This window comes from Cnephaeus nilssonii (assembly GCF_951640355.1).
Source record: "Cnephaeus nilssonii genome assembly, chromosome: 8".
NCBI lineage: Eukaryota > Metazoa > Chordata > Mammalia > Chiroptera > Vespertilionidae > Cnephaeus > Cnephaeus nilssonii.
In genome coordinates, this window is record NC_137079.1 from 81,950,830 (window position 1) to 81,974,451 (window position 23,622).

The following is a 23,622-nucleotide window of genomic DNA, read 5'->3' on the forward strand; positions in this document are numbered from 1 at the left end:
ACAGTTGAGACCCACAATGATTAGCCCAAGTTTGCACAGGTCGTTAGTGGCTGAGCAGCATCCAGAACTTCCTTTCTCTGACCAGTTCCATGCAGGTGTGCAAGCTCCCAGGAGCCTTTCCATCCGGGCGCCTGCAGGACGCGGCCACAGCCAGTCTTAGAGGAAACTAACAGCCAGTCTTAGAGGAAAGGGGAAGGAGAGGCAACAGGCAAGAGCTTTCTGCCGCAGCCCTGGCCAGGAATGGTAGTAAGTGAGACTCTTCACCGGAGTATTTTATAAACAGTAAGTGACAGGTTGGAGCAACTGTTAAAAAGTGGACATTTTATCTCTTAATAAGACGAAGAAGCTATGGACAATATACTAAGCACAAGCGGGCATTTAACTATTTCTGAGATGCAATTCCAGGAAAATTTGTCCCGTCAGGAGAAATCAGCTTAGAATGTTAGAAACAAATTAGAAGGGAACGCAATAAGTAAGCGACTATTGCTCTTGTTCCCTAGTCCGTACCTCTGGGCTCTGCTCTGAGAGAGTGAATTCCGGCTGACCTGACAGGCACAGGGGCGGGTGGAGGGCTGTCGCCTCTGGAGCCGGCCTTTCAGGAACATGGACAATGCTGGCCACAGAGCCCCACTTCCAAATGGCTTCCCAAGCCCCAGAAGTTGGTTAGAGAGACTCTTGCTGGCATTGATGGATCTCTCCTCCTCTGACAGTTCACAGGAAAGGGTGTAAGTGTAAAGAATTAAATGATTCATTCCAAACCTGTGACGGGCTCAAGTACTCCGCTCTGATGCACTTTCGTGGCGCTCGCTGCCTGGGCTGCCCCGGGCAATGAGGTCACGTTGCCGGGCACACAAAGGGTTCCGGGCGGCACACACCGTGTACTGCGCTTTCATCGCATTCATTCCTCCTGGCTGCTCACGGGTAACAATGAACCTTCTCAGCATTACCGGGCTCACTACAGAGCCGGCCGGGCTAGCCGCCTTTCAGCGGAACCCCCTGAGGCACACAGTGCATTTATTATAATGTCCTGGCTCTAAGAAGGGTCTGGGAACAGCGTGAAGTGGCCTATAATTAAGTGCATTTAATAATAAAGGCACATGCTTCTTAGGTATTGCAAGAAGTGAAAGTAAAACCCTTCACTTTCTCATTCTCCACTCCCCGCCCCCATCATCCTTCCCTTTTACAAATCAGAAAAGCCAGGCATTATTGTGGTTTTTGCTGCTGTTTGTGTGTGTGTGTGTGTGTGTGTGTGTGTGTGTGTGTGTGTGTGTTTAATAACAATTGCAAAGGATGTCTGGCCAGTGGGGAAAGGTACATTAAATTACTTGACAACATTCATTCCATGTTAAAAAAAAATGCTGTGTTTACTCTAGCACACGTGGAAGATTTGTTACAAGGCTGTTCTGTCGGGTGCTCTTGGTTGGACTTCTAAAGCCTTTCAGGGGCTGTGACCCTCTGGCAGAGGGGCGCCCCTGGGGGTCAGGCTGCCCCGTGGGTGGGAACATCCTCCCTTTGCCCAGGTGCCCAGGAAGGAGTGGCTGGAAGTGCTGCCAGCAGTGTCCCACGCCCTCCGTCCCCGCGCCCCACCCCCACCCCCTCTGAGGGCCTGGATATGTGCAGGCAGTTTCTGAGTACCAAGGAGAGGAGGGAGCTCTGTGAAATGTGGTCACTTGACCAGAAGAAGAAGCGCACTGGGAGAAAGAAGAAAAGGCGCAAGAGTTGACGTCTAGGTTTGCGAGAATAAAGAAGCATGAGGGCGACCAGCACCGTCCGACGCTGCCCCGCCTGACAGTGAGCAGGGTCTATTTCCTTGAACTTCTCTAAGCCTCAGTTTCCTTATTTGAGGATTTTAGTAGTGCAATGAATAGTCAATAGTCTAGTACTGTGAATCTTGGGAAAGTGACGTAAGTTCCTGAGCCTCAGTTTCCTTTTCTGTGAAATGAGGTAAAAAGTACTTATTTTGCATGTATTGCTGTGAGGATTGACTGAAATAACATATGAAATCACTTAGCATACCTGGTGCACAGTAAATGTTAGCTGCTGTTTTTCTTACTCTTATTGTTGTTAATGTAGTTACATTTTTACGTGTTTTTTTTAAAATTGATATTTTAATGAGAGGAAGGGAGGAGACAGAGAGAGAAACATTGATGAGAAGGAAACATCAACATCTATTGACTGCCTCCTGCACACCCCCTGCTGGAGATTGAACTCACAGCCCTGGCATGTGCCCTGACTGGGAATTCAAGCGGTGACCTCTTGGTGCATGGGCTGACGCTCAACCATTAAGCAACACTGGCTGGGCTGTAACTACATTTTTAAAGGTACTTATTGCATTGCAATTGTTTGCATCATTGGATGATTCAACACACAGGGCAGGCTCTGGTTAGGAAAACAAGACATGCCTTGCAAACTCATTGGCAATAGTGTATTGGAAATCCGATTGCTTTTATTTCTTTGACAGCAGATAGGGAGATGGGGTGGTGGAACAAATGGGTTATCTTTTTACATTTCCTCTAGTTAATGACAGTGAAATTAATCTGCACAATTTCACTACTACTAGTACATGTGAGTGAATTAGGTAACATTATTGGCAAGGCTAGTTTTTCCAACTTGAAAGAAGGCACACACACTGGTGCCCCAGTGTTTCTGACTTTACCATCAGCGGTGAAGAGGAACTTTTCATTATATGGTTGGAGAGATACTGAGTTCTGCTGAAGCATTTGATTTTAAACTAAGTGACATTGAACCTATTGATAAATATGGGTCAGCCCAAGACAGGGTGGGAGTAAGGTACACTTTGAAAGAAAAAGGATGAAGCTTGAACAGGGTATTTTTTTTTAATAGCTAAAGAAATTTCCAGTTATCATTCAGTTCAAACATACTGCCTTGTTTTTACTTTGCTTTAAGTAAAAACATAAGCATTTGTTATGTTGAGCACTGCATTTTGGAAACCAAGAGGGAGTAGTGTGAAACTTCTGAGAAGCAGTAGAAGAACAAGAAGAAACAGGAACTCAATGCCAGACATCCTTATCCTTCCACTCCAGGCCCCCCAGAGAATAGGGCATTTGCTCTTTATTATTTCAAGAACCTTTTAAAAGTCACGTGGGAAAGGAAGCAATCCAAGGATCTTTTGATTCCTTTTGGTTTTGGCCAAGAAAATGGAATTACTGAGAAAATCCAACCTTTTATAAAATGCTGCTGCTAGAAGGACTTTTCAGTGGGTTTAATACTATCACATCATTGTCGGGCAACACAAAGAGGGGAGACAAGAAAATTAATTTTGGGGCAGGAACCAGTTGGGTGGGTTTGCACAGATTCGTATCTCAGTGTCAGAATGTGGCATCAGGGCTTCGCCATGGGGTCACTTTTGTTATCTTAGGTGACATGATGATGTGTTAAGGCAAAGCGAGGTATTCTCCATCCCTCAGGTTTTTGGAAATGGACTAAGCACCACAGTCGTCACACCACCTTCCTTTCACCCTCACCTTTTATAAAATGCAGCTCAACTTGCTTTCTCTAATTATCTGTAAGCCCGTCAGTGGTTGTAGATTTCCATGCACAAGCCTCCCTCTGGACACATGTCTGAATTCTGGTTACTGGGCAAGTGTAGGAAGAGCCAGGGATGTCAGAACTATCCAGCCATTGCATGGGTTCCCTTCGCTGTGCCTTCTTTTCTTCAGAGTTCTCTTTATTCCCATCTGATTGCAAATCCCAGGCCTTAGGGCGACAAAGGGCACTTCTTAAACACTGGACAACATGGTGGAGGTGAAGATCTGCTGTAAAATCTGAGGGATGTCCTTGGTATCCATGGCAATGAAAGACCGGCCAGCGGGCAAAGTTCTCTGAAGCCTGCCAGGATGGAAAGGGAGAGGAAATTACCATTGCAAATTGGGGTGCCCCTTCCACCTCCTGCCCCCACAAACTGTAAACTAAAAAAAAAAAAAAAAAGTGACCTGAAGGAAAGTTCTTTTCAGTGAGAAAATCAGTGAATATTCCCTTGACAGAGCCCTGGAGCCAAAGTGAGATTAGCTCACCTGGGTCCAGTGACTGTGTTGGCCTCCCTGTATTTCTAAGTGCTTTTCCTGCCAGAAAACAGGCCTCGAAAGATGCTGCCCAGCTAAACCTCAAGTGGTATTCTACCCCCCTTCTCTTTTTGCCCCTCACACCCGATGTGAAATGCAATCTGACTTATGCAATTGCTGCTTTGATGGCACTGAGGTTATATAGGCTTAGGATAATTTTTTTAAATGCCAATTTATCATTTGGAACAAAGGGCTATTTTTGAAGGCAATAAAAGTGCAAGACACGATTCTATCAAAAAGAAAGCCTCCTTTCACCGTGCCAGCAAAGTTTGGTTTTCAAATGACTTTTAATAAAAGTCAACCATCCTGTGTAGTATCATACATTTGGCATGCCCGGTACACCAGCTAATTCTGCAACATATCTTTTGCCAGTAGATGTTGGACCATTTCCCTAGGAAACCACAAGGGTATTATTGTACTTTCTTAAGTATTCAAACAGGATCTGTTCACTAGAAAGACAAAATAGCTATTTCAGCTCAAGCAGCATTTGCTGAGTTTGCCGTCTGCTTAACACTGGGCTGGTCGTGAAGAAAATCTGAGTAAAAAAGACATGGTTTGTGTTCAAGGACATGGAAGTTCTAGAAAAGGCTAACACCCAAAACTGAGAAAAATGCGAAGTCATAAAGTGACTGTAGTTACGTGATATTAAGTCTATTCTCAACGGAACTGTGCAATCCTGCAGCGTGGAGAAGGGAACAGAAAAGAGAAAAAATGCCAGCACTTTGGACACTAAAACATTTCCTAGTCCACACAGGACTCTAAACCAGAGTACGGCAGGTAAATGGTGGGATAGCATGAGTTTTAGGCAGGAATTATATTTTGGTGGGGGAGGAGGTATATTTTCACTTGTGTTTTCTACTTCCTAAAGTATTTTAAGCAGATACAAAAAGAGCTCTTTCTGTTTGTAATTCAAAAAGAGAAATGTTAGTGTGTTTAAGTCATTGAAAGTGTTTCCAGATCTCTGCCTTCAGATCATCCACAATGGTGCTTATTGTCTGACCATCAGTTCCTCTCCTGAACATTCAGTATATTCAGTGCAGCATCTTCCTCTAAATACTGCCTCACATTGTCTCCAAGTGTTTCCCCTACCTCCTCTCCCCAGCAAGGGAGATACATGCATCTCTATGTATTTCATATGTGTGTGTGTGTATGTCTATGTAAATGTATGTTATATATACACACAAATTATATGCTATATATATATGTTTGTATATGTCTATATACTAGTACATTATATAGACACACATAATCTCATGCTATGAAAATAGTAGGTGTTTGCTACTTGGAGTAAGTTTTGAACATGAACTGATTAGAACTGAGTTTGAGACTTAGATGTACAATACAAAATGTGTAAGATACTGTTAAATTTACTAGACAAATCAATTTGCTATTTATTTCATTGTCAGTAAGTTTAAATATAAGCTGAAAAATAATTAATTTAAAATTATTGTTGCTCATCCAAACATAAGCTAGAACGTCATATCCTCTCAACTAGACCATCAGCTCCTTCAGGGGCCACTCTGGTGTCTGTTTTCCTCCAGTCCCACTGCCCCTCAAGGTGCTAAGCCCAGGAAATGCCGTGCGTCAGGGACTCAACTATCCCTGTGCCTGCCCCACATATGTCTCCATCTGGAGGCAGCACTTACCTGGCTGCTTGATCACCTAAAGATCCAATAAAGATGGCAAAAGCATTAACTTGAGGGTTGCTTGTCAGGATTTGGGCAAACTTGGCAGGATGTATCCCGTATCGGGATAGGTTCGCATCACTCAAGACGATGACGAAGTACTCGTCAGCTTCTTCTTTGACAATTTCCTGGATGGCATGCTTTGTCCCCTCTAAAGTGTGGTCCCCACTCATGCAGAACTGAGCATGGGCATGCATCGTCTGGGGATAGGAGATGTTGCACAAAAGCCACTGATGAGAAACGCCTTTTTAACAAACCTGATTTTCCTTCTGACCATAAATATTCACAAATATCAGTTATTACACGTGAATAAGAAGTCTCCAGTGAGTTCTCTTTAACTGGCCCCGTGGAGGGACAACAGCGCCCAGTGATATTTGTCTGTGGTTCAGATTTTTGTTAGAAATAGGAAATGTTCCAAAACGATCCCAGTTGACATTTAGTTTTTAAAATTTAGCCATTTAAAGTGAGAAAATGGGGGGATGGGGGGAAAGGGGGTCCTAATATGAGGTGACAGGAGAAGACTTGACTTTGGTGGTGGGCACATGGTGCTATATACAGATTTTGTAACTTAGAAATCCACACATGAAACCTATATGTTCATTTTGACCAATGTCACCCCAATAAAATTTAATGAAATAAAAAAAAAAATAAAGTGAGAAAATGTAAGAAAATATAAAACTTGGTATCACACTGGAGGATGAAGGTAACACAGGAGAAAAATAAGGAATGGGTAGAGTTTCTACTAAACAAAGTTATAATATGGAACAATGTACTTACATCAATAGCAATAGAGGGAATTTACATTAAAATCATGGCGTATGTTTCTATTGTAGATCTAAGTATGTAAAACTAAATTTATCATTAAATACTAAGAAATACATAAAATTAGGGTTCCAGAGTATATTACAAGAGGTCATTTTTCTCCTTCTACTGAAATATCGGGGCTGGGAAGAAATGCATAGGAGATAGGAGGTGACCCTGGTTGGAGAATGCTGACACAATACCGAGCACCTGAAAAATTTGTTGGGAACGAAGTTTAAATTTAATGTGGTGGAGAAAAGGATTTTAGGTGCGAGTATTTTCTTAGTTTGAATATTTGTGAGACAGAAAGTATTCCCTGAATCTGCTGCTTCTTCAGGGAATTTTTGCAGTGACCAGAAGGTACTTTGCCTAATCTGCTGGGAGTTTTCACAGCATAGCGGTAACAATGTATTTACCTTCAGAATTTCTAGTCTTTGCTTATTGTCCTTGGGGATTTTGTTCATTGGAACCAGATCAATGTTGTAGCCGTCTCCAGAGTGTCCAGCGATGTCATACTGCAGGCAAGAGAGTCGGAGAGTGAGAAGCCTCTGTCCACGACGGAACTGCCATTGGACCTATAAGCCCCACTCTCCCATCGGTTATTGCCCAGAGAGAGCCGATATGTGTTTACCAACCAAGGCAACACAGCCCAGGCTCCTCCACTCTGGTCCATCCTCTGGTGTGATCTCTGCTCTCCAACAGGAGGCAGAAGATGCTACTAAGATGCTACTAAGAATTCCATTCTTTACTTTAAGGGAGAGTTAAAACACACACACACACACACACACACACACACACACACACACACACACACACACTGTGGTAGGCAGAATTCTGAGGTGGCCCTTAGACTCCTGCCCCCTGTTAGACAACCTGTATACACTATTCACTTAGTGGGTGCAGGGCCTGTGAATATCACTCCTGTTACCTTATGAGGCAAAAGGGATTTTTCAGATTTAATTAATGTTACTAATCAGTTGATTTTGAGTTGATCAAAAGGGAGATGACCTAGCTAGGCCTAATCTAATATTATGAGCCCTTTAAAAAGCAGTGATTTTTTTTCTGCTGGTTGTGGAACAGAAAGATAGATCTGAAGCAGAGGGTGACTTGACATGTGGGAGTTATCTGTGGCTGAAATGGCAGGGACCATGGAGCAAGGCCCCAAGAGTGGCATCTAGGAGCAACCCTGGCTGAGAGCCAGCAAGACAGGGACCGTAGTCCTACAACCACAGGGAACCAAATTTTGCCAACAACCTAAATGGTCTTGGAAGCAGATTCTTCCCCAGAGCCTCCAGGTAAGAGCCAAGCCTGCCTGGCTTCCTGATTTCAGCCTAATGAGACCCCAAGCAGAGAAGACAGATCAACCTGCTGGACTTCTAACCAACTGATAGTTAATAAATGAATCTTGCATTAAACTGTTGTTTGTGGTAATTTGTTATGCAGCAATAGCAAACTAATACACATGCTCTTTTTTTCTGAACACAAATTGAAACATATTCATTGTACAAATGATAGAAAAGAAAAAAAAGGAAGTAAAAATTACCCGTAATCTCAATACTTAAAGATAACTTCTGTTACTGTTTTGTTGTATAAGTTCCTAGGCTTGCACATTCACACATACACACATTTACATCGACATAATTTTTAACCAAAATGGGAAACGTTGCCCATGTGATTTTATAACCCACTTTTCCATTTGACAGTGAATAACATATATTTTTCAATTTAGAAAATACCTTTAAAATTCTCTAACTCACAATGTGCAGGAGAAAGTCCTGTCTGATGAGAAGAGACTAGAGCTGAGAGTGAGGTGCTGCCTTTCACAGAATCTGGAAAGAAGTGGGGCCGGAGGCAGACTAAACTGGGCAAAGGGTTCTCTCCGACTGCGGAGTGTGCCTCAGATTTCCTCCTCCCTTCCCACTATGAATTTTTGTGATGTTGATATGACTAGAACTCAGGGTATCTGGGCAATTGGGGCATCTGCAAAGAAAATTCTGAGTGTGGGTCTGCGGCAAAGATTCCAGGGAGTACTTGGAGTACTATGGCACAAAATACATAAGAATCACTACTCTGTTCACCAACTGCATTGGTCAACAGCTGTCTTTGGAACTCCTACTATGTGTAACACACTTCTGTAGGTGTTGTGGGGGAATGCAACTATTTCTTTACATGTCTTCCTTTTAACTGGTGAGTTCTTGGAAGGTAAGCCCATATCTTATTCACCTTTGAATTTCAGTATCCATGAGTGTACCTGGATAATGCTTTAAAAATGTCTGCAATCAAGTTAGGGCAATAGGGAGATTCCTTTTCCCATGTGGGCTACATTCTTTTTACAAATAAACTGTTTATAAGTTGGAATATATTCCCCCACCCAGCAACCATGTAAAAAATGGTGGTTAGCCCAAGCTAGCTGACAAAAAAACAACCCATAATATAACTGAAACCATGTGTTTAAAATGAAAAGTAGAAAAAATTCCTGTTGAAATAATTTTTATGTATAAATAGGAAATCAGAAGGCCATTAGGTTATTGGGGAAGATGAATTCCATTTCAGACATGCCGAAATCAAGCATTCAGGGAGGCATCAGAGAGGAAATCTATTTAATGCAGTCAGAGATGTGGCTGTCATCCTCAGGAGGGAGACACATGACTGCCAAGGGTGTCTACACAGAAAGAAAAGAGCAGTGGGCCCCTCCCCCAAAACCTGGGGCGCATCCTCCCTGGTGGAGTGGAAGAAAGACTCAGAGCTGAGTGAGAGTGGAGGGAGCAGGGCCAGAGCAGGCCATAGCCCGGGACACGGGAGTGCAGGGTTTCAGGAAGTGGTTGTGCAATGGTGCTGAGTTACACTAACCATGCCATCAAGGAGAATGATGACTAATGACCTCTGGGCACCAGAATCAATGGTGACTTTTGGGGGACAACTTCAATAAAAGGTTGTGGTGTAAAAAGAGAATTAGAGCAGCACGTGGAGGGCTGTTCGGGGAGAGGTGTTCGCGTTTCACAGGCCCAGAGTGGAGGCAGTGGGAGGAGGTCAGGTTCATAGTCAGGGGGTCGTTTGGAGAAGGAGGAAAGATACTCCTTTTTCTGAGAGTAAAGGGGAGGCAGAGAGAATGGGAATGGATAAGATGAATGCACAACTGGAAAGGACAATGAAGGCCCACATAGGATGCCTAAATATTTGAGCTGCAATCCTCTCTAATAAAATGGTAATATGCAAATTAACCATCACTCCACTATATAAGCCACACCCATCAGCCAAGCCACGCCCACCAGCCAATCAGGGCGAGTATGCAAATTAACCCAACCCAAGATGGCTACAGCCACAGAGAGCAAGGTTTCCCAGGTAACAGAGCAAGCCAAGCTTTCCATAGCCGTTGCAGGCCTAAGCCTCCACTCAAGCTACAAAGTTTCAATTATAGAAGGTAAATGAATTCAAACAAATGGCGGCCAAATGGAGCTTGAGAGAGCAGGCCAGGGTTGCCGGCGGCAACAGGGGAAGCAAAGCTTTCTGCACACCCTGGCTGGGCTCACCCGCTTAAGGCTACAAAGTTTCAATTGTAGAAGGTGAATTAACTGCCACAGAAATGGCTGCCGCCCCCAGAGGGATCAGCAGGAGGCTTGGCTCCGCTCCAGGCTACAAAGTTTCAATTGTAGAAGGAAAATAAATTCCAGATACCAGGGCCTCCCCTTGGGTTGCCAGGGGGCATGGCCGGCCTGCAAACCACCACAGGCCCCTCGCTCAGGACGCCCCATGCCCCAAGGGAACCCCACCCTGATCCGGGACACCCTTCAGGGCAAACCAGCTGGCCCCCACCCGTGCACCAGGCCTCTATCTTATCTAATAAAAGAGTAATATACAGATTGATCATCACTGCAACACACAATATAGCTGCCCCCATGTGGTCAAAGATCCTGCCCCCATGTGGACACAAGATGGCCACTACAAGATGGCCAGCAGGGGAGGGCAGTTGGGAGGTACCCGGCCTGCAAGGGAGGGCAGTTGAGAGGGACCAGGCTTGCAAGGGAGGGCAGTTGGAGGTGATCAACCCTGCAGGAGAGGGCAGTTAGGGGTGACCAGGCTGGCAGAGGAGGGCAGTTGGGGGCAAACAGGCTGGCAGGGGAGCAGTTAAGCATCAACCAGGCTGGCAGCGGAGTGGTTACGGGGTGATCAGGCTGGCAGGCAGAAGCGGTTAGGGGCAATCAGGAAGGCAGGCAGGCAGCAGTTGGGAGCCAGCAGTCCTGGATTGTGAGAGGGATGTCCGACTGCCCGTTTAGGCCCGATCCTGGTGGGATCGGGCCTAAACGGGCAGTCGGACATCCCTCCAGGAGTCCCAGATTGGAGAGGGTACAGGCTGGGCTGAGGGACAACCCCCCCGCCGTGCACGAATTTCATGCACCGGGCTTCTAGTAATTTATATATTATGGCCTGGAAAGCTAGGGTCAATATTTGGACTCCTTGAAGTTCTCTGAAAGAACATGATGGTATGGGCAGTGCAAGGCCCTGGCTTGCAGCCCATCACCTTTTCTTTCTACAGTTGACTCTGTCCCACACCACGAGGCACCTCCCCTGCACAGGTGTGGACACCCAGGCCTCCTATCCACACACCATCACAGCCCTCATACAGTGGTCCTTTGGCCATCCATCGGACCTGGTGCTCACGCCATTGGCCAGTGCCCCGAGGAAGATGGACCTGAGGAGAGATGGAAGAGGTCCACACAGACCCTGGAAGCAGGATAGCCGGGATTCCAGGAACCGTGAGCCTGATTTAGAAATTAGCTCTCAGTGGGCATGTCCCCTTTTATTTATTTATTTATTTTATTTTTTAAAATATATTTTTATGGACTTTTCACAGAGAGGAAGGGAGAGGGATAGAGAGTTAGAAACATCGATGGGAGAGAAACATCGATCAGCTGCCTCCTGCACACCCCCTACCGGGGATGTGCCCGCAACCAAGGTACATGTCCTTGACCGGAATCGAACCCGGGACCTTTCAGTCCGCAGGCCGACGCTCTATCCACTGAGCCAAACTGGTTTCGGCGGCATGTCCCCTTAGCTGCACAGACTCTTCACCTCACCGGAGGGGCATGGTCAGAGGAGGCCCCGAGTGGAGCCTTGGACAGGGGGCTGGGAGGTTATTCCTTGCCTAGTTTTAAAAAATATTTTTTTAATACAAAGTAATTGTGAGGGAAATTTACCAATATACAGGGTGTCCCACCCAAATGTATACACACCTTAGCAGCTGATAGCTCAATTTTGCAAAGGAAATGTATTTTTAAAAATACATTTTTATTGATTTCAGAGAGGAAGGGAGAGGGAGATAGAAACATCAATGATGAGAATAATCAATCAGCTGCCTCTTGCACGCCCCCTACTGGGGATCAAGCTCGCAACCCAGGCATGTGCCCTGACCAGGAATTGAACTGTGACCTCCTGGTTCATAGGTTGATGCTCAACCACTGAGTACACTGGCCAGGCAATGAAATGTATTTTTAATAAACATTCCTTATAATTATTCAAAGTGTATGTATATATTTTTTGGACACACTATATTTTAAAAGCTTGACAATAAATACTTTCTAAGGATGCAATAAATTCCATATATAAAAAAGCTATACTATACTCATTAGTATGATTTGTTATCAATGTAGTGAAAAGGTAACAAGTAAAATTTGAAACTTAAAATCTGTACTGTTCTGGATAAGGGTAGATTACTGGCTTCAGTATATGTCCGCCTAGGATCTCCCACAAGCTCAGAGCTAGGATGTGGAGAGTTTCTGGCACGATTCCTCCAGGGAAGCATGCTCCAGACCCTGAAATGTCTGACTGGACAATGGTCACAGCAGAGGGGGTTTTAGGCCAAGTCCTCCTGAGAAGGTGCTGCAGGCTGCTTTCCTTGCAGGGCTGGTGAAACAATCTGTTAAACAGGGTCCTACATGAGGGGATAAGTCAGCTCCTTGAAACAGAAGTAAGTTCCTCTTATTTGGCTGAGGTAAGAGGGCTATAAAGGGCTATAGACCTTTTCCTCCCTTTTACCTGAAGGTTAAAGTCTTACTAATCAGATGACCATGGATGAGATTGTATAAATAAATATTTGACCAGGTGGTCTGCTCTCAGGGTTTTCATAACTGGTCACTGCAGCTGCTAGTTAATGGTCAAACAAAGAGCAGTCAAATGAGTTGTTGGATGCTCTTTATCAAAACCAGACCCCAGCTGATTAAATACTTCAGAAGCATTTCAGTAACTATCCATCTATCATTTGACTGATCTATCTATCTATTATACTTTTTCAGGTAAATGAATTAAAGAAAAATGGGTTGAGGATCTCCCTCTCTTACCCCTTCCTTTCCTCTCCCTTCCCTTTCCCCCCTTCCTTTTGTTATTTGTGGTAGGGAAAGTGCTATTTGCAGAAGGACCTGCCTTTGTCTGTGCCTCATTAGCATTCCAGCGCTGGGAAGACACACCTAAGGGATAGGATGGGGCTTATAAAATGACTTACAGACCCTGGTTCTCATTTTCATATGGGCTTGGGGATTATTCTGTGCCCAAAGGAAGTAAAATGCTTGAGAGGAATCCAAAGAACATCAAATGTGGAGCACTCCTTGGTGTTTCTGTAGATCATGCTGAGCTTCCATTAAAACAAGACTATCTATGTCATAATTATCTAGTATCTGCTGTCCCAGGATCCCAACACGGTTACAGGCAGGAATTTGCCAATCCTCAAAACTGGGTTGAAGGAAAAGTATACACACTCATTCATTTCCTTTTTCTAACTCCCGATTCTGCCATTCACCTGCTCTGGTTCCTGCTGTGACAACTGTCAAATCAGACTGGACAGGGTCTCAAGCAGGCGTCAGTCACAGGAGTCACTGAACAACGCCTCACTGTCATTATCGAAGCACCCAATGTTTAGATTTTAACTTTTTTTAGTAGCTCAAAATTTTTATGATCATGATTTCTGCATTTTTTATAGCATCCCTAAAATCCTTGTGGGGACTTACATTTAGCACCCAACATAAATAATAAACCACAGTAGTAAAGACAAACCTCAATTAGAGAAGAATAATTGGAATACTTTTTTGCTTTCAAAACTTGTTTAAATGCCCTTTTGCTCTACTTTCTTTTGAAAATCTCATTTATTTAGAAAAAGTATTACAAATAAAAACATGCTGAGTTTCATGTTTTTAGATTTAGGACACAAAGATTTATCATCAAATATGAAGGATGATTTATAATAGACTGCAAAGTAAGCTCTGCTTAGAACAAAGAGCTGTCAGCATTTTTAATGAATGAGATTTTTGTTTAAATTGCGAGAAGGATAATCATTTGCTAACTTTAGGAGAGGCTATGCTTTATTACGCATCCACATTATAAGTAGGTATGAGACCATCGTCCGAAGCTATTTCTGAAGACTGACTGTGTATAGTGTGAAATTCTAACCTCCTTTTAGAAATCCAAACACACCCTTCCAAGATGGCACTACTGACGGTGGGCAACAGAACACCGCAGTGTTAGTGAGCCAGTAGTCTGCAGTGTTAGCTAGCTCACCTTCCTCATATCAGAGAAGGTAATGTAAAAGATTAGTGTTCTGCAGGTCAAGGATTCTAGGCTTAGCTCTGACATTAACAAGCTTTTTGACCTAGGGCAAGTCACTTAACCTTTCCAAATCTTGTTTCTACCTTGTAAATAATGCTGATTTAGATGACCTCTAACATTAGACGTTTGTAAATCACTTCACCTCTCTGACAGTAGGGATTATCTCTGTTAGGTGGTTTTACCTAATCTCACGGGGTCCATGAAAAGATAGGGCTATGTATTTAATGAATATAACGTCAACATTTGTAGAGTTCTTACTAGTTTACAAAGTGCTTCTACATATCTCATCTCATGTTGATTCTCTCCACAACCTTTGAGGTAGGCGTTATTAACCTTAGTTCATAAATGAAGAAACTGATGCTCAGAGAGATTAACAGACTTGCTTCAGGTCAGAGATGTAGTATTGTCAGAGGTGGAATCGAAACCCAGGTGCTTTGACTTTAAATCCAATGTTTTTGTTATCAAGAAATAACCATTCCCTAACTCCTCCCCTGCCCTATCTCTACTTAAGCTTTTTGAATGGTTGTGTGGTGGGCAGTTAGACAGACATGAGCAGAGCAAGGGCGATGGGCCAGGTACTGAAGGTCACCAGGGTGGAAGGCTCTGGGCGCCTAGCAATGGACAAATGTAGGGCAGGACTTCATCCCCAGGGTGACCTTTCCTCCCCTAACATGTTGCTGGCCATTCGGTTTAAACCCCTGACCTTTCCTCCCTAGAGATAACATCTGGGCCTCAGTTGTGCTTCAGCTTCAGGCCCAGAAAGGCAGCACCACCAGACAAGCAGCGCCAAGGCAGACCTCAGGACCAGCTGCATTGAATAATGACCCCCTGCCCTGGCCCCGACCAATCCATCAGTGGAGACCCCGACCCTGAAAGGACACACCTGGAAAGTTGCTGAATATTCTATTGAGATCTTCCCCTGGGATCTCCCCTAAAATCTCCACCCTTAAAACCCTTAGGAGGAGGACCCAGCCCGCTCTCCCTTCTGGGAGCATGCTGGAGCCTTTTCCTCCTTCTACCACCTCTTCTTCCCCCGGGCACCTCACCTTCACCTTCCTCACTTCTAAGCTCCAAGGGCCCCTCCTTGGCCTCTGTAATTTGTTTCTGAGGCCATTTCTTCTACAAATTACTTCTTCCTCTGTGATTTTCCAAATAAATGTTCTCTTATAGTCTGAGTCTTGGCTTTGAATTCTTTCCTAGCCAGAACTCAAGTACCAAGGCTGCTGAACTCCAGTCTCACCCCACCGGTCTAACACCTGATGCCATTCCCGCCGCCACCAAGAGTTGGCTTGGCCAATGCTTCACTACATCAACAATTGAGTCAATTCCGAATTCTTGTTTAACTTTGGACTCAGAGAAGTCTGTACACCCTTCTTTGGTCCTATCTTCATGTGGCAATAAGAATTTATTCAAATCCTGAGCCTGATAGGATAATTGGTTTCTACTTCTAAATGTGTGAAACATTTCCGACGGATGGGGAAAAGACACTGAACTGTTTTTGATCAAAATAATTTTCCCAGCAGGTGTTGGTTTGTGAGTCTTATCTTTCCATATCCTTCTGTAAGTTAACCCCATCTTTCTAATCAAGGTAACTTTGAGAAAAGTATGCCTATTATACCTCCTTGGGATGATGAAGTGTTAAGGGGAGAAGATACTTTATGCAAATGGTATAGCTCCTGACTTACAGCTTTGTAAAAACACATATTGGGCGGGAATAAACAGGGATAAAACATCAACTAAGAAAGAGCCCTGGTGTGGGAGTCAGAATTCCTGCTGTGTTTCCTTGGGCAAAGCATTTAACCTCTCTGGTCTTGATTTTCTCATCTGTAAAACGAAGAGTTTAAAAATAATTTCCAAGGTCATTCCTATCCCCAAGGTTCTATGAAAATTCAATGGTACACCCAAGAAATGGATGAAAAAGCCTGCTTCACTTAGTCATAGGAACACCTGTGCCTTGTTTTTTCCTGTTCAGGGTTTGAATAATCTAAACCAAACTGAGAACTGATAAACCTGTTTCCAAAAAGAAATCACAATCCAGTATTGGCCCTAAAATAGTGGTTTTCTACCTTAAAAAATTTTTTTTAAGCAGTGGAACTCCTTCTCCACATGAAATATTGCCCAAAAGCCCAGACTGTGAAACTGGGTACTAGCAATATGAGTGGAATTGTTTGGGTTGAACTGGGGAGGGTGAGGGAAGAAATAGAAGCTGCCACTCACCCTTGCCCAACACCCTTCTAGGGATCTTTGTTACACTGCTAGGAAACCATGGCCTTAGAGTATGGTTTATATGTCTCCACAGAAACAATAAGTTTGAGAACTTTTCCCCCTAAAAATCCAAGTTGGCAATAACTAAATAAATCTGCTTTCTGGTGTCACTATTTGAGTGTTCTTTGCAGAATCAGTCAGCTAACTTTTGGTGTTATTGAGTACTTTGAAGAAAAAAATTAAGGCACTAAGAGCTTTCGAAGAGGAGGTCTAACTTAAAGTTATGGTGAAACATTCCCAGGGGCTTGGAGAAATCACAAGTCCACACTGGGATAAAGATAAAGGAAAGAAATGCTTCCTGATGGAAATAAAATGGTTCACAAACCATTACCATTCTACTTCTCACTCTCGTGTTTATAAACTCTGCTGATTGTAAGACTAGAGGAGTTTATGCTGATTATTAGCAAATGATATTTCTCCTGTCTTAAGTGACCTAATGTAAATGCTATTCCAGAGAACTGAATTCCATTGGTAGAACAATTACGAGGAACTTTTAAACCCCCAATGGCTCTGAAATGTGTCCCGCCACTGAATTCCCTTTCCTGCTCAGTCACTCCTGCTCCAGGGTCCCTGTGGCTTGGCCTGGGTCGTACTGAGGTAGAATAAAACATGGGCTGACTCTAATGAGCCTCTTGGACCGTAATGACCCAGCGCTCAGGAGCTGAGCTCAAGCCAAACAAAACACACAGCAGAGGCCAAGAGAGAGGTTTCAGGGGAGAGTCCAGATCACTGGCCAGGACTGTGGCTTCTGACGGTTTCAAAGCAAATTCAGACTAGACCCCTTCACGGCGGAGGGACAACTGCAGGAACGTGACGAACAACTGTCTGGGGCTGGATGGGGTCTCAGAGCACACTTCTGAATGCCGAGACACCACATGCAGTGCCACCCTGGGTTATGGAATATACATTTTCACCAGGAGCTCCTAAAACGGTCTTTTGCTCATGCATCACTTTATATTGCTGCGTAAATTCCATGCCTTCATGAGTTATTCCTAGTTCTTATGCTTCTTTCACAAGAGAAAATGAAAGCACAGAGGGATGAAATGAGTTGGATATGATCACGTGACGCAGAGGAGAATGCTATGCTGCCACTGATGTTCATGCACCAAATGTCTCCGAGAAGATGCCCCAAACCCACCCCCTTTGCACCCTCTACAAAGGAGGCCTAGACGGCCCCAGCAGAGACTGGGTGGCCTGTGGCCACTCAGAGTCTTAGGTATGTTGGCAGGGGTGGCGGGAATATTAAGCAAAGTCCCCAGTGTGTCTGGCATGGGGGGAAAGCCTGTTAGGATTCTGGTGATACTGGGGACACTGGGACGAGGTAAATGGCGCTATTAGAAAAGAGCCGGTCAAATCCAGGATGAAGGACATTCTACAGACAACTGGTCTGGACTCTCGAGACAGTGACCTTCATGAAAAACTGAGTGGCCTTGGTGACGGCTGTTCCAGGTTGAAAGAGGCTAACGAGACATTACAACCAAAAATAAGGTGTGGGCTTTGACTGGGTCCTGGGTTGTGTGTGTGTGTGTGGAGGGGAACAAGTAAAAAAGACCCTTTTGGGATAGTTGGGAAAATGAATTTTAGATTAGATATTAGAAGATGTTATGAAACTATTGATAGTTTCTTAGATGTGATCATTGTACTGAGGCTGCATTAGAGAATGCCCTTAGTCTTAGGAGAAGCAGAATAAAGTATTTAGAGGTAAAGCATTGTGGTGTTTATAATTTTCTTTCAAATGATTCAGGGTGTGGGGCTGAGTATATATATTTAGAGGGAAACACAAAGCAAAGAGGGGAAATAGTAACAATTGGTGAATCTAAGTGAGGGCATATGGGTGTTAATTTTACTCTTCTTTCAACTTTTTTGTAGGTTTAAAATTTTTCAAAAGTTGAGAAGTAAAGAGGACAGTTTAAAAACAAAACAAAACAAAAATAAAACAAAAAAAGGGAAAAGAATCGGAAGAGCCCTGGGCTCCATCCCACCCTGCCTCCAGTTAGCCTCCGACTGGGAAAAGCCTGTAACGCTCTGGGTCTGCTTCCTGTCTGAGGAAGGAGGAAACGCCAGTAAACCTGCGAGGCGACCCCGGTTCTGAAGTCCATGGGCACGATGAGGCATCTGCAGGACAGGGCTTGGGCATGCCTTCCCTATCCTGCCCCTCCCCCTTCCCTCCAGACACTCGCCCAAGTACCACTTTTCCTCTCCCTTCCTCTCTCTGAAATCAGTAAAAACATATTTTTTAAAAATAAACATTTTCTATAAATCCATAAAAGATAAAAATATCAAAATCAAGGAAAAGGTGTATCTAAAGGGAGGGAGGTGTATCTAAAAGGAAGGAAAAGCTGAGCACCGGTCTGCAAGCCGTAAGACATAACAAAGGGTCACGGCTGGTCTTTGATTTTAGCTCTGAGCTTCCTGGCAATGAAAACCCAGAGGGAATCTTCAATAGTTCCCTAGTTTTCACTAGTCACAGGGAAAATACATCCCACTTCTTTAAGGGAAACAAAGCTATCCTCCCCAGTGAAAGTCCATGTTCTGTTTGTATTTGTATCCTGTGCTCTACAGAGCCTGGCAACACGGAGCATTCCTTTCCCTACCATTTAATTCCAAAGGGAATCTCTCCTGTAGGGCATCATACCCGGGGCCTGGGAGCCTCACAAATGGGCCTACAGTGAATGAGGCGATGGGTTTCGGCATTCTTGCTGTATCCACCAACACCCAGCAATCCTGAAGTCTGGGTGGGATGTCAAGCCAAATAATGATCTAAGCTCACTGATATATGAGGGACATACCTGATCTAGAATACAATCTAGCATGTCTATGGAGAGACTGTGTACCCCTCACACATGTCTGCACATGAACCATTTCTTTCACCTGAACTTGCGATTCACAGTTACTTGCTCTGGAAAGGGCTGGAGTGTGAGTGCTCTCTGTGCCTTGCAAAGTAAAGAGGATCGATGGGCGCATCTCAGGCAGTAACCCGGCTCCAGGGACCCCTTCTCGGCGCTCAGCCTCTGCAGGAGGATGCAGAGCACACCGAGCAACAGCAGGATGGGAACATCTGAATGGAGGCTGCACGTCTCCCAGGATTACCACCTTCGTTGTCAGCTGGGGAGACACCAGTTACTGTGTACCGGAAGTGGGCGAGGCAAAGCAGTGCTGGGAACAGCATACTTGGAGGTGCACCCAAACCTCGGAGGCTGCCTGGTTGGTGATGGGCAAGAATGGGGGTGGGGTGGGGAAACTGGAATGAGGAAGGCGGCTCTGAGAAATGTGGGGAAGAGTCTTGTGGTTCTTCTAAATGCCTGCTGTTCTCCTCTCCCCTAACATTATGGCGACATCACACAACTTGTAAAGTTCAGTGCTTTCTTCTGTAGTAAGTGCTCCTTCAAATTCTGGCATTATCATGTTTTTATTATTACAGCAGATAAAACCAGAGGCTCATGTTCTCTATGCTGATAGGTGAACTGATGAGAACATGAAGATTTCTGTCCCTCTGGGTGGAGCCTGCGTCTACCTATCCATCATCATGCCCTAAGTCGGGGCTGCCTCTCGGGCAGACGTGGTCAGTGCTGCCTCCACCATCCTAGTTCATGCCATTACCTTGAACTTCTCTTCATAGTTCTCGAAGGCTTCCATTACCATACACACGGCCTCCATGGAGCGCTCCAGCCGGCCATCCACCCCGTTAAAGCGGTACATGCTGCCAGACACATCCACCACCAGGCGTAGACGCTTGGGTTTCTGCTGGGGGCTTCCCACCTGAGGGCGGACACAACAGAAGTCTTGTGAACCACAAACCCATCCCTGGCTGCGGTTCTGGGCACCTCACACAGGCCCCGGAGAACCAGCCACGGGGCAGGCAGGTGAGCCCTGGGCAGACCCGCCAGGTGCAAAGGCACCTACAGGCAGTATTTCATTAAATGGGATTTCAGGCTTTGCTGGTGGTCGGGCCATATGGGGAAGATTTTCCTTTGGAATATACAGTCCTTTCAAGACCTGACCTAGTCTAGTAAACTGCCTTAATGCAGCTGGCGCCGTCTTCTATACTCTGCGAAGATAGAAACCCCAACATGTCATTTTCACGTCATGCCTCAGACTCAGTTACTCCAGCAAGATGGAGCTACTGTGGACGTCCTCCTGAATTTTACTTGTACCTGTTGTGTAATGATCTGAAAACCATTTTCCACAGAGTCCACACAAAAAATGCCAGATTCCTAAAACAGATTCTGTGAGAGGGGTGTCACCGAATTTTCTTCAGTGCCTTTGTCTTTAGTAAGCTTCCGGTCTTCTCTTCCTCCCAGTTACTGAATTACTACTTCTCCTTGGCAGTTAAAAGCATAAAAGTAACGTCTAACTGCTGTTTAGCAACAACTGTCAATTAAAATGTGAAACTCTCCTGAGTTTCAGTTTGATTTTGGACTCATGCCTGGCAATTTTCAGAATAAAAAATGAAAGTATTTTGTTAGTTTACTGACAAGAAAAAAAGGAAGAAGAAAAATTCCAGACTATTCTGTAATTATATATTTGCTGACACGTGTGAAAACTAATGAGTAGAGTTAGTAATTTCAAGAAAATACTGTGGGTACTAGTATAATGGTTTGAGACAAATTCAATGTATTCCTCAAACACGTGTGCAGTCAGCATGAAGGAAGAGCAGTGCCACGCATGCTTCCAGGGCCACTCACAGCTTGAGATGTGTCTAAACACATCTGTGGCCACAGTGAGTCAGTAAAGAAGGCGCTGTTGACTCACACCAGTGACATAGGAGAACTCCCCAAGTTACCAAAGGATCCTCTGAATAAGCTTCTAAATGGAGTAAGTGACTCCCACTCTCACCAGTCCCCGCTCCCCCAGCTCGCAGTGGCTATTCAACAGTTCTGGTCATAAAGGGAGGCACAGGGCTCACCAAGCGACTCCATGTTTCACCTTATTGCCATGGTTTTGCAAATATTTTAGTATTATGACTATCCAAAGTTTTACAAATATTTACATCAGAGTTATATGAAGGAAAACTGCTCACTTTCTAAAATTTTATTCCGTCATAGGTTGGACATGGATCTTTAAAGGAACAGAGCAGTAGAAAACCACCACGACTACTCTACTGTTTCCATTTGCATGAGCCTCTGGGATTCAGTTCCCTCTGGCGCCCCCTGATCCGCATCCTGGGGGCCGATCTGCAGGTCTCCCTGGGCTGCTGGCCTCCAGGTGGGCTCTGCTGATGGGAGGCACCGGATCAGAGGGTCCCTCAGTCCCTTCTGTGCTGCGACCCACGGCTCTCCCTCTACCGAGGGCCATAGCTCCTGTCGGGCCACCCCTCCCGGTTCCAGTGAGCTCTCGCCCTCGGGCCTTTCAGAGCGAAGGGTGGGCCAGAGGCCTACAGTTGGGTACCACACTATCTCCTTATGATTTCCTAAACCCAACCCTTACTTTTGTAAATAGTCTTTTTATTAACTGTTCTTAAATTACTCAATTTGAGTGTGCCTGCCTGGTATTTCTTGACTCATGCTGGGATCTTGAATCATATAATACATAGTAAAATATTTATTTCTTCCTAATTTTTTGAATACAATGCTTTCCTTGGTTGCCATATTCAGGGTTTGTGGTGTTTTGACAAGGACAGCAACTCAAGAAAGCAGCCGTCTATAGAGAAGGCCAAGCTCTGTAGATCGGAGGCGACTCGACCACTGTCACTTACTTGTGGCTCCAGATCACCCCGGCGTCTGTAGATGGTTTTCTCTCCAGTCAGCCCGTCAATGATCTTGGCATCATCGAGTTCCCCAGTAGCTTGGTGTCTGAGCCACTGTCTTTCTTTACCTCTAGCCTACAATGACACACACACACACAAACCTTATTTTAATTAGTTCTGCAGGGTCCCTGACACACTTTATGTGTGAACAACAGGAAACACACGCGGGACCTTTTCAATAAGCTATGCTTCTGCATGAACAGTTTCATAAACGGACCAATTCCTGCTCTGCTGACAAAGAAATGCCCTTTGTGCGGATTTTGTCCATTTTAATTGTTTTAACGTATGGAATGATAAAATGAACCCAGAGCACATGCTAATGGGAAAACAGTATGCAAACGAACCCCTTGGGAAATGTACAATATCTGGAAATATAATAGTGACGCATTTCTTACAGATTTTTGGTCACTTACTCCTAGAAAATTCATTAGGTAGCAGAAAAATCAGCTCAAACTGGTTAACATTGTCGGCAAGCACAGGGAAAATGCCATCTTCAGAACTCCTCCTTTTGGAAAACAAATTGTTACTCAAGTTCTCTGTGACTTACAGTGCGAATGGGAACAGCGGACAACAACAGTAGTGAACATTCTGTGCCCATGTCTCGCTGACCATCTATATTTAGAAATCTAATGGTATTTCCACATAATATTTTCCCACAATAACTTACAACTATGCCAGGTGGATTAAGATGATAGTTAAATGATAAAGGATTATAATATCCTGCTCAAGGCCTAGGATTATAACAGCCAGGAATTATATTTATATTGAGAAGTGGGAAGAAGAGCCAAATTACTTTAACGCATGCAAACTACAGTAGTTAAGGTCATGTGCTCTATCTACAATCAGACAGCCCGGTTCTAATCCTCCCTTCACCGTGATCAGATATCTGACCTTAAACAAGTTACTTAACCAGAATGCATTTCAGTGTCTTCATTTCTAAAATGAAAAGAACTAGTTTCTACTTTAATGAGTTATTTGTTAAATGAGCTACTACATGGAATCAGTTGAGAAAGAGCCTGGCAATCTATGTTAGCTGGTATCATCATTGTCGTCATCATTATCATCAACAGGTGAGACATAATATGGACAACCATTCCCTCCTTAATTTAAGCACACTTCCATCACAGTTTCATCTAAAGTGGCAGTGTGACAGCATTGTCATTGAAAATACAAAGCCATGCTTCAGGTAGCCAGTGTCTATTTTAGGGGCTTCCTATTACAGACAAAGTACTAAAATAGTGTTGAGCTCTCTTCATCTACACAGTGATGACACAACTATTACTTTCCTCCCCAAATATAATATGTACCAAATTTCATATTACTAAAAAAAAAATCTATCAAGAGAATAAAAAGATAAGCCACAGACTGGGAAAAAATATTTCCAAAAGACATAACTGATAAAAAAAACTGTTACCAAAACTATACAAAGAACTCTTAAAACTCCACAATA

The 23,622-nt window shown here is 44.2% G+C and overlaps 1 protein-coding gene across 2 annotated transcripts in view; it reads right to left on the reverse strand.

The window, feature by feature from the left end:
• Positions 1-1,254: 1,254 nt before the first annotated feature.
• The window catches only part of VWA8 (von Willebrand factor A domain containing 8), a 400,056-nt gene continuing 377,688 nt past the window's right edge, over positions 1,255-23,622 (reverse strand). Inside the window, exons 40-44 of one of the 2 annotated variants that reach the window (XM_079778511.1) lie at positions 22,122-22,247; positions 20,027-20,185; positions 6,985-7,083; positions 5,729-5,967; positions 1,255-3,849 (exon numbers count right to left, since the gene is read on the reverse strand). In XM_079778511.1, the coding sequence (XP_079634637.1) occupies positions 3,741-3,849; positions 5,729-5,967; positions 6,985-7,083; positions 20,027-20,185; positions 22,122-22,247 (732 nt within the window). In that variant the 3' untranslated portion in view covers positions 1,255-3,740. The remainder of the gene's footprint in view (positions 3,850-5,728; positions 5,968-6,984; positions 7,084-20,026; positions 20,186-22,121; positions 22,248-23,622) is intronic. The other variant, XM_079778510.1, reaches the window with a different exon arrangement.